Consider the following 18764-nt stretch of genomic DNA (forward strand, 5'->3'; position numbering starts at 1 on the left):
TTCCAAAGATTCCTACTTGGGTTGTACACCGCTCCGGTGCTTTCAATAGTATGGGCCCAATACTACTGTCTGCACCGTATCATAATACACCCCAAGTCCTCCTCTTCGGATTCCAAATCCCAAGTACTCTATCATGCATAATCCATTCTCTAACAGATCTCTCATAAGCCCCTCGTTGCTACCTACTCACTCTCAAGCATCTCATAGCAGCTCACCTCTCCTTAGGCTAAGACATCACAAATCAGGCCACTCTAGTCCTAATAGGAGTACCTAGCCTACTCTAGCATGAGAATACATCATATCAATATCAATATCACATAACATGAGGGTATTTTGGGAAATCACCGTTCGGGCGCGGACTGATCGTACACACAACTCTACTCTGCGTTCTTCCAAAAATATTTTATTCTTTTTGAAAATACTTCTCAAATCCTCAGTTTGAATTCAAATACGCCCGAAGGTGTACTCGAATCCCTCAAACCAAGGCTCTGATACCAACTTGTAACACCGTAACTTTCAAAATAATTTTTCGCATAATATAAAACATATTCATTTAATTTTCATAAAAACATCAATGTTTGAAACTCCAATCCATGTCATACAAAGAAAACCAAGATCACATAACATAAAAATCCCATTGTGTGTGTACTGATCAAGCCGACGCCTTCCCACGATCATCACTAGTACCTGAAACAAACAACACCAACACTGTAAGCACAAAGCTTAGTGAGTTCCCCAAAATACCACGCATAACACATATTAGCCACTCGAGGCTAGAACTCTGTGGGTCCGTAGACCCTACTCTGTGAACCCTCTGGTTCTAACTCTGGGAACCTTCCGGTTCCAACTCTATAAACATGTACAGCACAAATCACATAGAAATAATGCAGTACAACACATAACATACATATGGCATACAAATACTCTGTCACATAACTCTGATTACCTACTCAAGGTAAAGTATAGTGAGAAGACTCACCTCGCGTATCTCGATAACTCGCAAATCCCGGAAATCACTCGCGCTCGATCCTCCGACCTATAATCCTCCTATAACACAATATATCTCTAATTAACACTTTCTCAACTAAGGTTGACTACCCCTATCAAGTCAACATTGGTCAACTCTGGTCAACGGTCAACGGTCAACGGTCAACTTTGACCGGACTCGGCGAGTGCACTAGAGCGACTCGGCGAGTCTATACGTGTTCACTGACTCCCTAGGATCCTCTCTTGACACGTCGAGTACTTCCCTGACTCGACGAGTTCCACCTGGCATGAATCGCGGGGCCACCACGACTTAACTCGCCGAGTCTCAAGAACAACTCGGCGAGTTCCAGCTCGACTCAGTCCACCTGTCAACCCTTTCTAACTCTCCCTGACTCACTAAGTCAACCCATTAACTCGGCAAGACCACTCGCTAAGTGGTTATGGACAATCTTCATGCTACTCGTCGAGTCTGTTCTTCGGACTCGGCGAGTCTAAGCCATGTATGAACTCAAACTCACTCCTGAGGTCAGATCCGTTCCATTAACTCATAGATCCAGTCCTTCCAAGCACATTCATCACGTAAAGTTACAATCTTGGTGCTCATGCAAAGGTCCAAAGGCCTTATATGATGATATGGTCTCTAGAATGATCTTCTAAGCTCATGGCCTCCATTAACACTCATAAAGCTTGAGGGAAAAGAGTCTCTGGACCTCTTTGGGTCCAGATCTAAAGCATCAACACAAAAAGAGGCCAATCACCCCATGAATCATTCCACAAAGAAGCCCTAACTCTAAGATTTGCACCAAGGGCTGAGGAAGGAACAAATGGTTACCTCAAATGAAGTCTCTGGACTCAGGAATCACTGGATTAGCACCTCCTTTGGTCTCCTCTTGCCTTGATCCTCTTCTATATGCAAAATCACCCACAAATAATCAAAGATCCTCCTCTTCTCTCTCACAAAACGCTCAAGGACTCTTTTAGGGTTCTCTCTGGGGTTGGTGGTCGCAAATGACGGCCATAAGCCCCTTTAAATAGGTCTCATACCCTAGAAATTAGGGTTTCATTAAACAGCGTGGACTCGCCGAGTCCATCTTTTGGACTCGCTGAGTCCGGATGCGAACCCTTTCCCAAACCGCGATCATACTCGGCGAGTTTGAGCTCCAACTCGCCGAGTCTCCTCACAAAACACCAAAAATTAGAAGAATAAATTAATACCTGGGAATCCGGGTTGTTACATATATATATATATATATATATATATATATATATATATATATATATATATATAGAGAGAGAGAGAGAGAGAGAGAGAGAGGGGATGAGGGTTCAATTGAGAAAAAAAAGGTTGAGAATGGGGGAATCATTCTCAGCCAATCATTTATTTTTGCCGCAAAAGCCTCCAACGTACCGGCGGAAATGAGAAATGAATGCACATGTGTTTTCCAACAAAACATGTTTCCTTAAACTATGCTAAGCATTACCTTAATATATACAAAAACATAGTTTTTTCGTTTTTATTTTAATTTTTAAGAAGCTATTTTTATCTAAAAATGATTTTAAATATACTAAAATTCATGATTTTTTTATTCTCTACAAATAGACATCCATATTAATATAGTTTTAAGATAAAATATTTTTTTTTTATATTTTCAGCTATCGTTATTCATAAGTGAATAAAAATGAATCAGGTTTTTACTACAGTACATTCGTTATTCACTTATGAATAAAAACTATGATTAATTTTTTTTTACAATTTAAGTATCATTCATATATGAATATAGCATATATTAAACATAGTATATTCATATTTAAATATTAGACGATGCATTCACTTGTGAATATTATATAGTATATTCATTTGTGAATGTTAGATGGTATATTCACTTATGAATATTAGATGATATTTTCATATGTGAATATTATATAGTATTACATGGTATATCACATGAGAATAGTACATAGTATATCCACTTGTGAATATTAGATCGTATATTCACTTACGAATAATAGTTGGTATATTCATATGTGAATATTGCACAGTATATTCATATATGAATATTACAAGGTGTTTTCATAAATATATATAATTTTTATATGTTATTCACATATGAATAACATACAGACTTGCATATAGTATTACATGATATATCACATGAGAATAGTACATAGTATATTCACTTGTGAATATTAGATCGTATATTCACTTATGAATAATAGTTGGTATATTCATATGTGAATATTGCACAGTGTATTCATATCTGAATATTACAAGCTGTTTTCAGAAATATATATAATTTTTATATGTTATTCACATATGAATAACATACATACATGCATATTTGTTTTGTGTTTTAATAATCACATATTGATTCAGGTGAGAAAACATATTCATATATGAATATAACGTGATAATTTAGTTTGTGCATTTCATCAAACAGTTGAAGTGCATACAAGTTAACTTTTTTAAAAATGTGATAAATATGATAATTTGACGATTTAAATCTTACAAAATAGTAGATTGGTAGAGAAATATATGAAAATTTTCAAACAAAAAATGATTTGATCTTTTTCTAACCTTAATTTCGATGTTTTATTTGATGATCGATGTTGAATGAATAATACAAATTGAAATTTTTGTTGATTATCGATGATGTTGATCTAACGATGCTGGAAGTATAATTAATCATAGATGTTGAAGATATGCTCGTATTCAAGCAGAATTGAAGGTTGGATTGAAAGAGCAAAAAACGAATTTTTGTTGTCAACTGTTGAATGTTGTTGATAAACGTGTTATTAACGAAGATCGATGATTGATTAACCCAGGATGACGTTGATCGATGATTTAATTGAAGAAATCCGGATTGTTGAAGGTTGGAGGATAAATTTGGATGATAACAATCGATTAGAATGAATTTCAACTGTTATCTAATTCTCTACATTTACGTATTTGTGATTGAAGGCTATTATATCATATTTATAAGTTTGTCACCGTGTCTTTTTATGCTTAGATTAAATGAGTGGCTGAGAATGATTTCTCATTCTCAATCTTTTTTATTTTCTCAATTGAACCTCTCTCTCTCTCTCTCTCTCTCTCTCTCTATATATATATATATATATATATATATATATATATATATATATATATATATATATATATATATATATATATTGCTAGAGTAATTTTGTATTTGTATATATTTATAATAATATTGATGTAGTTAATCGTAAAACTAATAAGATAAATAAATTAATTTTGATATTTGAAGTGTAGACGATATATGCGAATATTCGAAGAAGGGTAACATCTGTCAAAAGGTGATGACTAAGCAGTCTGCGTGGCAGTCCACGTAAGGAATAAGAAGAAAGTGGTTAAATCCAATGGCAGAGATCATAAAAGCGCGTATGCCAAGAAAGCTAAAGAGCATGGCAAACTGATAACCGTCGCAAGCGTACGAGTGCTAGGCGGCGATCATTTGCCACGTCATATCCAACGGCGTACGTATATCCAGATGACCATCCAACGACCCAGATTAAAGCACCTTCACCGTCAAACACTAGAAAATCCACCGCTTCCACGCCACGTTCTTTGGTGCGTCACAAATTCAATTCAATTCATCCGAATCCCACAAACCCTTCCACATCTTCCATTCTTTCTTCTACGTTTCGCTTTTTAGGTTCGTTGTTTGGGTCTTTTTTCTTTTAATTAAAAGCCGATCGATACCACACACTTCTTGTAGTAGTAATATCGATGGAGGTCGCCGGCGTTGTACTCCGTCAGGCTCCGTGCTTCTCTTCGAGCGGTGGTGATGCCTTCAACTCCCTGCACTTGCACTCTTTTCCGAAGATGAAACCGGCCAGATCTTTCTGTCTTAAACAATCATTCAATGTGAAGTCCCTTGTTGCTTCCGTGGGTTTTGATGAGTTTTCCGACAAGAGCCACTTACAATATTATAACGGGCCGATGATGGCTGTAAAGGAGAAAGATATTGCTTCAAAGAAGAAAGATATGAAGAAGAAACTGAAACTGCTCAAGGGTTTGTCCAAGAATTTGTCTACTTTCTCTGATATGGGCTTCGGTTTGAATCCTGATGATGGGTTGGATCACCAAGTTAAGGGACAGATGATCTCGGTATGATCAGTTTCCCTAATTTTCTCTTGTTAATATTATCAAGATTCAGCTGATCTGGTTTTTATAGAAGAATTTATGCTGAATATTTTGTGATTTTGCAGGAAGCAACAGAGGTGTTACTTGGACAATTACAGAAGCTAAAAGCAGAGGAGATGGAATCGAAGAGGATGAAGAAAGAAGAGAAGGCGAAGAAGAAAGCTGCCAAGATGATGATGGTTTGCAATGAGTCGTCGTCTTCTTCGGAGAGTTCTTGTTCTTCAGAATCTGACTGTGAGAACATGGTTGATATGAAGCAGCTCAAAACAGTAACAACCCCAAAAGTCATCCTTCAAGAAGTAACACCATCACCATCACCATCACCATCTTTGAGTATCACGGAAATCCCAGGCTTGATTCCTAGCGACGTATTGGTTAGTGTTGATGAGGGAATTAACAAGATAGAGGTTTGCATGGGTGGGAAGTGCAAGAAATCTGGAGCTGAAATGTTGCTGGAGAATTTTCAGAAGGCGGTAGGAGGCGGAGAAGCGGCGGTGGTGGGTTGCAAGTGTATGGGTAAGTGCAGAGATGCTCCGAATGTGAGGGTAGGCAATGGGGGTCCGGTGTGCATCGGAGTTGGAGTGGAGGATGTTGATTCGATTGTGAGTAATTTCTTTGGTGGCAGTCGGAGATGTGGTTCTGATATGGTTCCGGCGATGTATGGTGTTTGATTCCACATATACGTATGTACGTACAGATTCCAGCTTTATACGATTGGAAATGGATCAATTCCAAATGTAAATGTTTGTTGGATTAGATTTTGGTAACTTGTGTAGATAAGATATGGGTTGTTTTTGGTTGATTATGATTGGGTACTAGTAAAAATATATATATAGAGCAAGTTGCAAATTGTAATTTACAGAATATTATCGAATCTCTCTAGACATGTTAATGGTTCCAATTAACTAATATCAACAGTGGCGAGACGGCGATTACATGGTTTTGACGATGTTTGGGTTTGGCAAACAATTTCCAGTGAAGATGGTTTGATGTAAAGAACTATGGAGATGGTTTATTTATAAGGTGAAAATTTTTCAATACTAAAGTTATATAAACTGCGATTGATTAGGTGGTTAAATGACCTAGTAACAATAATATGGCTGATCATGGAATTGTTATCTTGGATATACCTTTTACGTCATGATGCTACGTATGGGGCCACGTCTGGTGGTCTTGGGCCAACTATGCCTTCTTCATGAAGGTGAAGTGGCAATGAATTGCAGGATGCAGAGGGCATGATTGTACACACCATGGGTGGCGTTGTGCTGAGTTGGAGCCATGATCATGACCTTACGTGGTCTGCATTACTCCCCTTCAATGATGTGCTATCTTTCTTTCTCTTTCGATTCTTTTTATTTTACACGACCGTAGTTTGTGTCTTAGTTAGTGTGAGAAGTACTTCATATTATCATGTGTTTGTGGTAAGAGTCGTTGATCTGTTTGTGGTAAGAGTCGCTGATCTTGAGGGCTCTGAAAAAAAAATGGACACTTAAATATAATTTTTCTATATATAAACAAAACACGTTAGTACTACATGTCCGAAAAATATTATTAAAATCATGGAGATAAAAGAACCATACATAGAATGATATATAATCTATGTATGATATATAATCTTACATGGTTACATTGCAGCTCTCCACACAATTTTAGACGAAAAATTGGTCACCAACTCTTTGTAATCACTATGCTGTAAAATATCATTCTTAATAACTATCAATTGATATAACGTTGATAACAATACTAAGTTATAAATATGGAAAATTGAGTAAAATAATCCTTATAAATGAATTATTTGAAAAAATTGATATATATATATATATATATATATATATATATATATATATATATATATATATATATATATATATATATATATATATATATATATATATATATATATAAATTAATCATTTTGTTTGGAATATAACATTTCGGAGAGGTCTCCGAAACACTGGAGTAAGATTCCGGACAGTCATTCCGTAATAGATTTTTCTTTTTGTTTTTTTTATGTATAAAATGTGTTTTGTTTTTTTTTTGTATAAGTTTTGTTTTTATAAAATCTAAAATGCAATGAAATCTTAAAATCAACAAAAAAACAAATAAATATATAAGCCTAAGCGATTTGTTTAAAGTAATAATATAATGTTCAAACGGTCTTTGCACTTGTACCCAAAAAAAATTTCGCCAGTCGTTTCCGATATGACATAGTCCAACTTTTAACCTTTATAAAATATGACTTCCCGACGATCAACATCTTTAGAAATCAACACAAAAACGCCCCACAATCCCCCTACTGTTAATCTGTTGTGGTACGTCTGGGACCTTTTTTTGAAACTCTCTAAAGGGATTGCATCTGTTGGTTTGGTACCCCGGTAGTTGATACCGACTAGCAGTCTGTGGATGTGAGCTCTCATATGTAACGTCCGTAGATCAAGGCTAGCCAATTTAGAGACAATGAGCATCAAAAATGACTTTTTGATAGAAGATTATTTAGAATGAATAATCTTAACGAAGTTGTAGTGGTCGTGACAAGGATTCCGGATATATAAAGAATGCCGAAATCTGAGTTATAACTAAGAAGTTATGACCTGTCGAAGTTTCGCGACAGAACCGACACGACACAGCGCGATGTAAATAGTGAATTTACGATAAAGCGATATTTAGCCTTAGTGATCTAAACAAAAGTCGTAGAATACGTTAACCCGAGAGCGTGCATGAAAAGGACGTCTAAATCTGACTTTGTATGAGGAAGTTATGATTTTTCGAAGTTTCGACTTAGCAGTATGCAACCCAAAGTTCGAATATGAGATCGAACGATATTTAGCCGAAACAATCTAAACGATAATTGAAGATCTCATTGATAGTAGTCCAACGGTAAAAAGACAGATGAAAACGGACGTCAGATGAAGGAGTTATGGATTTCTAACGGAGTTTTCCTGTCCCGGTCTACTAAAAATAATATAATAAAAATAATATCAAAATTAGCCGACAGAGTCTAAACGAGAGTTGTAGAGCATAATCTCACCTACGCGTGGATATAAAGAACGTCGAAAACGGAGCTCGTATGCGAAAGATATGAATTTCTGAAGTTCGGAACACAAACTTCGAGGCTGTGTCAGAGCTCACGACGTCAGCACAGTGTTCACGACGTGAGCACACACTGGACACTGTCCAGCGCAAGTGGATGAATGACGAACGTAGTGACCTACTGAACTCACGACGTGAGCACTATAATCTCACAACGTGAGTACAGAAAATGGCCCTATAAATAGAAGTTGAAGGCCAGACTAGTTTTGTTGCTCAATTCCTTTCCTCTCTCCCGTATTACATCGTTTTACATGCAATTTATACCCATGAAGCCCCGGTATCATCCCGAGACCCGAAGCTAGTCCCGAAGCTCCAAAGATCCCGAGAAGAAAGAGTTTCCAATCTGAAGCTCTGCTTGCAAGAAGCCCGGTGTGTGAAAGATCTTCCAGTTTCACCGAAGAATACTACATTTAGAACCGTAGTGTTGTCCGATCATCTTCTGATCAAGTGAGTGAATAGTCCCTTTCATAAACACTATTTTAATACAAGTATTGGTTGAATGTATTACATCTATGTTATGAGTGAATGTGTAGTCACTTTCTTCTAACACATAAAATATGAAGTATTTGCTATGAGAAACATGCTATGTGTTTATATATTGTTGTTTATTTGAGATGAGTGTGGAATGGATGTTTTATATAGTTTTTAAATGAGTTAAACTGTATATGTATTTTATATCTACAAATATGTTGGGTAGAACAGGGGTAGATGAGATAGTTGGTGTGTGATAAAATTGTTGGATTAGTGTCTAAGTCCATAACTATTTTGGTATGTACTTGACCCGATTATGAGCATGGTCCTTTTGGGTTGCCTTCACCATAGCAATATGTAGGATGAATTAAGGAGAAAAAGGTTTAAATATGATTTATTAATATATTATGAGAATAATATATTAAAGGAGAAATCATATTGTTTAATTAATATTAGTCAAGAATTAATTGATAATTAATTTTGTGGCTAAAAGAGATTAATTAAATTCAGGGGACTGGACTGCAATTATTGGATAATTGAGTTATTGGGCTAATGAATGCTAAAGGATCAAGGGGTGAACGAAATTATGATGGAAGCCCATCATATTTTCGTCCATGGCCTTATCCAGAAGGTTCCATGGGCTGCTTAGAGTTTAAGTTGTCCATTAGGGTTTTGACTGAAACCCTAGCAGCCCACACAAGTATATAAAGGACCCCTTAGGCTCCAAAAACGTGGACAACACTTCAATTAGGGTTTCCAGCCGTTTTTGATGCCTCCTCTCTCTTCCCTCTTCATCCAAGTTGTATATGGTGTTTGTGATTCCATTAGAGGTGCAACACTTGAGACACTAAGCTTTCTAAGGCCAATCCAAGCAAGGAATTAATTGTTATTACTATATAACAATTAAAGGTAATTCTATAAACCCTAATTCAGTTTATAATATGTTAGATCTAAGGTTATTAGTCTTGGATTCAAAGCATGTACAATAGAGAAACCTAGATCCAAGCATTAGGGTTTGTATGAGCACATAGGATTGTTCTTATGCCTAAAACCCATCAGTGGTATCAGAGCCTTGATTGGTTTCAGTTGTATTTGATGCTTATATGTTTTATGAATTTGACAAATTAGGGTTTATGGCATGTAAACCCTAAGGCATGGTGTTTTTCGCAAATTAGGGTTGCAAAACCCTAGTTGGCGATTTTTGATAGGGTTCTTAAATTTTTTTTGCCTAGCCTCCAAATTTCGAAATTAGGGTTAGGAAACCCTAGGGATTTCGAAAATCCCTTGCCCCCCAAGATAAGATCCCAAGATTTTAGGGATTTGGATATTGCTATCTTTGTGATTATCAATTTAATTGTTTAAACTGGATAATTGAAGATCTTGTATTATCCTTTCCATACATTTAAAAAATAAAATGAGATTAAGTCAAATATAGATAATCTCCAAATTAATTGTTTAATTTGAATTATTTGTCATTTAATCCCTTATGTTTTGAAATGTTTCAAAACCTGCCCTCAAGTTTTGGAATTTAAAATTTGACTAAAAGTTTAATTTTGAAATATTAAATTCTAAAACCCTAGTAATTTGAAAAAGTTCAAATCACACCCTTATGGTTTTATTAATTAATTAAAGTGTATAATTAAAAGTGATTTAATAAACCCATAAAGTTTTGGTTCACATTTAATTAAATTAAAAGTATATTTTTACTAAGTTAAACCACCTAGTATTTTAAAAGTGTAAAATACACCCTATACTATATATAACATTAAAAGTCTAATATTATATATATGTATGAGTAAACAGTCAGTCTTGCCGTTAGTAGGCCTCATTCACGAAGCTGGTCTATAAGGGGTGTTTAAGGAAATTGCCTATAAAATGGCGATTGAATGGGTATCCACTCTTACCCACCGCACTCTTGACTAGTGGAGGGTCGTTAGCCGAACGGGTAGGATAGGACATAAACCTTCCATTATAAGTATAATGAAGTACAAAGTAACTAAATGCTTTTTCAAATTCCCAAATCATAGTTACTTTAGGAAAAATGTGAAATTGTATGCTAACCCATGGAATTACACTTCGTACCCTTGTCAAACGTTAGTGGAGCGTGTGTGGTTAACCGGCACACTAAATTGGGGATGACATTGGTAGCGAAGGGTGACTCGATGTTTGTCATAGATCAATGGAGCGTGTGTGGCTAACCGGCACATTGATTAGGTGATTGTAGCATTGGGTGCACCACGTGATTCGTATGGTTATTCACACCTTGTTTGTGATCCTCGGCATCCCAGTCACAAATAGTAGGGCATAATCGAGACTAAACATGCCATTGAAAAAGTTCAATGAATCTCAAAAGATCTAGGAGTTTCAATTCATTTAAAACTTAATCTTCCTTTTCGTTTTTCATGGTGGAAATTGGTAAATCGTCATTTACCTACCTTCAAATATTCTGCAACTAGATTACGGCATCCCTCTTCTAGGTTGTAGAGTATTGTGTTGGATCCTAGCTTGATGTTTCATTTGGGTGTTACATCAAGAATTCTAATCAACATAACTTGAATTTTCTCCCGTTTTGTAGATGTCTGAATCTTACAATGGTCTTCCCAAATCCCATGGAACAAGCTTTCAAAATGAAGATGACGTTCCGAGATACGATCAAGGAAATGAGAGTCATGCTTCACTTCCTCCACCTCCTCCAATTGTTCTCCCTGACCCACAAGTTCAAAGGCTTGAAAATTCAAGCTCACTCAAGCCCTTTTGGCAAGTAAACACGAAGATGGGAAACCTGTGTGTGCACACGTCTTAGAGATGAAGTCACACATTGATAGGTTAAGCATGTTGGGTGTCGAGATTTCAAGCGAGTTGGTTGCTGACTGGGTTCTTCAGTCACTTCCTGAATCATATAGTGAGTTCGTTAGAAAGTACTATATGATGGATCACGACGTGACCCTTATTGATCTCACCTATTTGCTTATAGCTGCTGAATCAGCAATGATTTGGCGTGCTAATCAAGCAAACTTGTCTGGTGAATCAAACTCTCAAACTTCAATGGACACTGGCAACATTGGAAGTGCAGAAAGAACTAAGTCTGTGATTGTCCGATGTGCTGTGCCAAAGGAGTCCATTTGCTTTTATTGCCAAGAGAAGGGGCATTGGAGACGAAGCTGCCCAAATTACCTGAGAGATCTAAGAGATGGGAGAGTCAAGTCGTTTGGCTCCACTTCAGGTAAAATCCATTATCTAACTCTTTTAAGTTCCTATTCTAGATTCTTAATACATGATGTGATAAGATTGCATTTTGATGTTTTGTAGGATCGAAGAAAAGAGAGGAAGCTTAAGGGAAGAAGTGAGCTGAATCTGATCGTGAAGAAATGGATTTCGATCGCATTACTTGAAGATTGGATTCTTGAGCTACTACTTGGAGTTAGAATAGATTGTTAAGAAATATGTAATAACATAGTTTTTCAATTGAGTTGAATTGTAAGGACAAAATTTTTCCGCAATAAAATGAATTTTGACTTTATCTTATTTATTTATCCTTGCAATGGCATGTATGAAAGAATTAATGTTTGAATGTTTCTATTATTAGCAATAATGGATTTGATTCTTAATTGTGTTATTTGTGGAAATGTCAAAATTTTACCAAATAGGGAGAGTTTCTCATCACCCAAGTTTCAATTGGACAGAAACTTGGAATCATGCAATGTGCATTGTATGATGAATGAAAAACTTTCACATTTGGGAAACTTAGACTAATTCTTTGGCAAAGTGTCAATTGAAGGACTAGGAGATCGAGTACACTAGGTCGTACGTTGATCAAGTCTACCACAAGAGTGACAAAGATATTCGTCATGATTTACTAAAGTTTAGTAAATATGGTTATACTTATAAGATTAAGTATAATTCTAAGTTGATTGAAAGAGTTTCAATGAATAGTAGAACGAATAAAGAAGAATCAAGTAGGCAGAAAGATAAAAGTTTATCTATTCTAAGAAGAAGGGAGAGTACCTTTTATTGTGTTTTATGATAAGTCTTTATGATTAAGAACCATGTCTCAATTGATCCTCTAAGTGAGTCTTAGTGCAATTGCATGTCTAAGAAGAGGAATCGAGAATTGTAGAAATGGTTAAATCAAAGAGTCAATCATACTTCGTTCCAATATCAAGTCTTAGAGTCATACTCCAAGATTGTGACATTGAGTGACAAGTCTTAAGTAGGTTTATAACACTCATCAAATGTGGAATTTGGAAAAGTTTTCTTATTCTTGCACATTAGAAATTGGTAAGTTGTGATGTCTTGGATAAGACAAAGACCAACTAGGACCAATTTGTGAAGTGTTTTGTCTTGATAAGAACTACACTAACTCTTGAATATTTGCTTTGTCAAGAAATGTTTCTTGACAAGAGAATCTTATATGTCAAGGAGTCAGTGGGAGTATTAATGGTCTTGAAAGGTTTCAAGAACAAATCAAGAATAAACCTTATCGATCATCACTAGCACACGACTTGAGGTTTACAACCTATCGTGCTGACATTATTTTGTTTCTGTGCCATTCCAATTGAGTTAATTGTGTATATGAGTTCTATAAGTTCTCATTTGAATGCATACTAACGCCTTAGTCGATGGAAAGAACATTGATATGAAAGGACAAGTAACTAAACTACTTGGAAGACATGGTGGGCACTCGTGTTACCATAAGGCAAGAAATCAAGATTAAGAAAGTTCAGTCCATATGAATTTGGATTTGTCGCAAACCTTGATTTTGGCTAATTCACATGGATAGGAATTCATACACCGTAAGATCTAAGTGTCATAAGATTTCCTCCTTCATGAAAATGACTGTGAGGAAATTCTTTCACTAAGAGAGATCTTAAGAAGATAGCAATTGTGAAAATTGTATTCTCAAATTCGATTATGGTTACGGCATCCCTTTCCATAGTTCGAATTGTGAGATTTGGCAGTTAGTTTGAACATTTGGAACTTAGTAACATAAGTTCTGAATTGTTTAAGCACACATATGAGCTATCTAAGGCAAAGGTGTATAAATTTAAGAAGCTTAGATAAAGGCTTATCGAAGCATCTTGTATTAGAAATATGAATTTCAGAAATTCAGTAGACATTGTTTTCTGGAAGTTCATTTGTTTTCTGAATACATGTCAAAGCTAGTGGGAGCATAAGTGTTATGCTTATATAATAATAATCATCATGATAGTGGGAGCATAAGTGTTATGCTTGTATGATTATTATGGCAAGTATTGCAAGTTAGCAATATTAATTATAGAAAAAAAAAGATTCAATTTGCAAAGTTGCATAGGTTGAAAAGTTGGTTTGCTATAATTAAGGGAGAGAATATTATACTTCATTTCAAAATCTAAAGCTTAGATTGAGAAATTTTAACATTTTCAGCCAAAGGATACATTGTGTGTTCTTAAAATTCGATTATGATTACGGCATCCCTCTTCATAGTTCGAATTGTGAGAACATGACACATAAAATATTATGGCAAAAGATTGGTAAAGTATCACATCTTTATGTAAGACATTATGCATCGTGTCCCATACGCTTCGGGTATAGGATCAATTGCAAATGTTATAATATTTTACCATTCTAAAATTTTTCAAATGTCTAGCACATTAAGAGGGAAAAAGGACTAGAATGGATTTTGACTAAAATTATTAAACAACTATCAAAGGACGATCCAAAAGGATTGGTCACTTGTGAGTAGTTGGAAGTATGGTATTGGATGGACCATATCGACATTATTATGAATATATAAGATTCTGTTAAGAATGAGTTGTCATATGGCAAATGTGGAAATGTTTCCATATTGGGAGTTGGATATTGAGATTCTGTGTTTAGATTAGAAAACTTTATGCAAGAAGGATGTTCAAAGGAATGTACTTTGAATGTGAGACTTCACGTCTATGGAATTGTCTTGTAACAATTTCCGATAGAGTACTTTGTAATTTCATTAGCCAAGTCTTGGTGACTTTTGTGCTATGACTTTACGAAAGGATCGTTGCGTAAAATGTTAGAATCTAGCATATTCTAGTAGTGGAAGAACCTTGTGTTCTTACACTAATAATGGGGATTGAGGAATTGTGAAATGAGAATCATTGGCAAAGTTTTCAATTGTTCTACTTCACAAAGCATGGACCATAGGAAACAAAGTGTGCATGCTTAGAGCATGGGACAATTGTTGTTGTAATTCAAGTAATGAGTTGATTATCCGAAACATTAAATGATAAATAATGAGTGATCAATATGGTGGATAAATAGAAGTGTTTTATTTACTCTCACAACTTTGGGGCCATATAGGATTAAGTATTATTGTCATGTTTCAGTTTGCATGTTTTGACTTCCAGAATAACTAGGTTATTCAAACATCCACAGTCGGTCATACGTTGGAAGTAAGTATGAAGGAAGATTGTCATGAATCTGTCTGTAGATTGTCTGAAGTCTTTAGACATAGCACAAGTTTGCTGCAGAGTTCATGAGTGCTTTGATAAGATTAGAGTATTGGATTAAACCCACGTTCACTTGGATCACTTCATGGTTTTATCACGAGTGATTAGTGAGACGATAATATTGTATATTTTTGAAACCGAGACATGTGAGTTGTTATTTGTTGGTCGGTTGCACATTGATAATAAGTAAACGCACCAGTAACTTGGTGTTATAAAACTTATTGTTGTGTGTGACTCGATCAATAAATGCAAGCGAGCATTTGAGTCGAAGTTTATCCATTCCTTTTACCCAAAGTGGGATTAAAGCGATATCTGTGGGCCTCTCGATGATTTAATGATGACACCTAAGCGCTTGGCCAAGCCGAGACTAAGTTGATGTGTTTAATTGTAGTCTGTTGTCAGTCGTCATAAATCGGAAGTCGGGAAACAGTATAGAGAGAATGATTGAAACTCATGTCTTTTGTCTATACGATATATTGAGAATGGAGGAATATATAATCCCTTATCTAAAGGACACGCTATCTGATAAGATCAGAGTTAACAACGGCTTTTGAAAGCTACGATTGCTGATCAGGTTCTGAAGTCATACGGAAAATAGTTATTAGACTTATCCAAGTGGGAGACTGTTGGATTAGTGTCTAAGTCCATAACTATTTTGGTATGTACTTGACCCGATTATGAGCATGGTCCTTTTGGGTTGCCTTCACCATAGCAATATGTAGGATGAATTAAGGAGAAAAAGGTTTAAATATGATTTATTAATATATTATGAGAATAATATATTAAAGGAGAAATCATATTGTTTAATTAATATTAGTCAAGAATTAATTGATAATTAATTTTGTGGCTAAAAGAGATTAATTAAATTCAGGGGACTGGACTGCAATTATTGGATAATTGAGTTATTGGGCTAATGAATGCTAAAGGATCAAGGGGTGAACGAAATTATGATGGAAGCCCATCATATTTTCGTCCATGGCCTTATCCAGAAGGTTCCATGGGCTGCTTAGAGTTTAAGTTGTCCATTAGGGTTTTGACTGAAACCCTAGCAGCCCACACAAGTATATAAAGGACCCCTTAGGCTCCAAAAACGTGGACAACACTTCAATTAGGGTTTCCAGCCGTTTTTGATGCCTCCTCTCTCTTCCCTCTTCATCCAAGTTGTATATGGTGTTTGTGATTCCATTAGAGGTGCAACACTTGAGACACTAAGCTTTCTAAGGCCAATCCAAGCAAGGAATTAATTGTTATTACTATATAACAATTAAAGGTAATTCTATAAACCCTAATTCAGTTTATAATATGTTAGATCTAAGGTTATTAGTCTTGGATTCAAAGCATGTACAATAGAGAAACCTAGATCCAAGCATTAGGGTTTGTATGAGCACATAGGATTGTTCTTATGCCTAAAACCCATCAAAAATATGAGTTGGATAATGAGATAAAAGGTGATATAGATCTTGAGGTGAGGGTGACAGGTGAAAAATGAGTGAAACCGTTACCCAAACTATTCTAGATAGTTTAGTGGAACAGTAGCAGGCTGGCAACTTGTAGGTGTTGTGAACTTGATGTTCACCAGTGTACTCTAAAAACCCATTGACACATATTGCGAGAGGGGTCTCAAAAACGATATTGTCAATAAACGAGATAAACTTGTTACTAATCGGGGAGTATGGATTAAGACATAGTTAATTGTCCCTAGTCCGGGATTATGGATTGGGCACAGTTTTAGATCCGGGAGTATGGATTAGATCAGGAGATTAGTTTAAATCCGGGAGTATGGATTAGATCAGGAGATTAGTTTTAGATCCGGGAGTATGGATCAGATCAAGAGGTTAGTTTTAGATCCATGAGTAGGGATCAGGTAAGGAGGTAAATTTTGATACGAGAGATTAGATCGTGTCATTGTGAGGATCGACGGGGTGGGATAAGAGTTGTTTTGTATGGTGAAATTGTATAAGTTTGTGAGTTCTAATACATATACATATATGATATAACATTGTGGGTTGAAAACCCTATATGCTCACCAGGCTCCCAAGCCTGACCCACTCAGTTTTCTTTGTATTACAAGTTATGGCACGAGAGCATAAATTGGCTGGCATAACGAGAGATTTTGGATTATAGGCTAGTAGTTATAAATAACTGTTGTAAGATCTATTTTGTACTATTTATGCTTTTGGTCTGTATCAGAACATGACATCCCGAGAGTTTGTTATTTAATGAAAATACATTTCTTTAAAGAAATGTTTTGATAAATTCTTTATCACATTTTGTTTTGGGAACAAATTTTGCAGCAGTTTTCTTTAAATGATTACTCTGATTTTAAAGCAAAGCATAAACACCGGTCTTTTCTGGCCGTGAAATTGGGGATGTCACATCATACCTACAAACCATTCCTATTATTCTGAAAAGTAGTCGCTCTTCCACTAACTGTCGTATATAGTCATTTTGAATGTATTCAAATCCAAAGCACCTAAAAACCAGTGAGCAATTAGTATATTAATTGGGATGTAAATGTAAAGTCCCAAATTTCGAGTCCAAAAAATTTCATTTTAATTAACTGATTATAAAAACATTCACGTAAGAATATATCATTTCGTAAATCAATACATCATGTCTGAAAACCCAAATCATGAAATAGTAACATGTCAGAGTACAATCCTAGAATATCTCAAGTGCGGAAAACCACTGCGTGTGTGTATGATGTGTTGCTACCGCACCAACTCCTTCCCCTTCATTGAAGAGGTACCTGAAACCAAAACTATAAACTGTAAGCACGAAGCTTAGTGAGTTCCCCCATCGTTCCACATACCATACAATCACATAACATACATATACTGTCAGGCATATCTGGGTGCCCGATCTGCCCCTTCGGTCCTCTCGACCGGATACTGCCTAGCATACCTGGGTGCTGGCCTCCCCTTCGGTCCTCTCGACCGGATACTGCCTAGCATACCTGGGTGTTGGCCTCCCCTTCGGTCCTCTCGACCGGATACTGGCTAGCATATCTGGGTGCTGGCCTCCCCTTCGGCCCTCTCGACCGGATACTGACTAGCATATATGGGTGCTGGTCTCCCCTTTGGTCCTCTCGACCAGATACTGGGGACTATTTCACCCCTCTACTACTACCACATAACACATATCACATAATCTATCTAGCATGGTTGGGTATGAGTACCCTTTCGGCCCTATCGACCGGTAATCTGGGGACTATCTCCCCTACTGTCACTAGCACATAACATCATATCATACTAGCACATAAATATATCGGTTAGTAGCAAACCTAGATGAATATCACAGAGACAATCATCTAATCATACAACTCCTACTGATGGTTCGGCATTGTGGCCGTAGACCCACCACTACTGGAAGGTAACTCACCTCGATGTCGTGTAGCGTCTGCACTATCCTCTGCGTGAAGGTCGGCTCTCCTCGACTCCTCAATCCCTACACGCCAATCCTTAATTCATCAAATAGAACATATGGCCCTAGCCAAAGCCAATACCATAACCAGTCAAAGTCAACACCTAGTTGACCTGACTCGCCGAGTTGGTACACCAACTCGCCGAGTCCATACTCCACTAACC

At 36.3% G+C, this 18764-nt stretch overlaps 1 protein-coding gene across 1 annotated transcript; it reads left to right on the forward strand.

The window, feature by feature from the left end:
* The first annotated feature begins 4575 nt into the window (after positions 1-4575).
* DGAT3 (diacylglycerol acyltransferase) lies at positions 4576-6016 on the forward strand. The gene is made up of 2 exons (XM_079005690.1): positions 4576-5116; positions 5218-6016. Exons 1-2 carry the CDS (start codon positions 4736-4738, stop codon positions 5821-5823), a joined length of 987 nt encoding a protein of 328 aa, XP_078861816.1. The 5' UTR covers positions 4576-4735; the 3' UTR covers positions 5824-6016.
* Positions 6017-18764: the final 12748 nt, after the last annotated feature.

The sequence above is a fragment of the Lactuca serriola genome, chromosome 6 (assembly GCF_051521515.1).
Source record: "Lactuca serriola cultivar US96UC23 chromosome 6, Lser_US96UC23_V15, whole genome shotgun sequence".
Classification (NCBI taxonomy): Eukaryota; Viridiplantae; Streptophyta; class Magnoliopsida; order Asterales; family Asteraceae; genus Lactuca; species Lactuca serriola.

Bases quoted from the DNA above. Each gene is read 5' to 3' on its own strand.
- DGAT3 (XM_079005690.1), top strand. From the start codon at position 4,736: ATGGAGGTCGCCGGCGTTGTACTCCGTCAGGCTCCGTGCTTCTCTTCG. The intron at 5,117-5,217 runs GTATGATCAGTT...GTGATTTTGCAG, and splicing joins TTAAGGGACAGATGATCTCG to GAAGCAACAGAGGTGTTACT.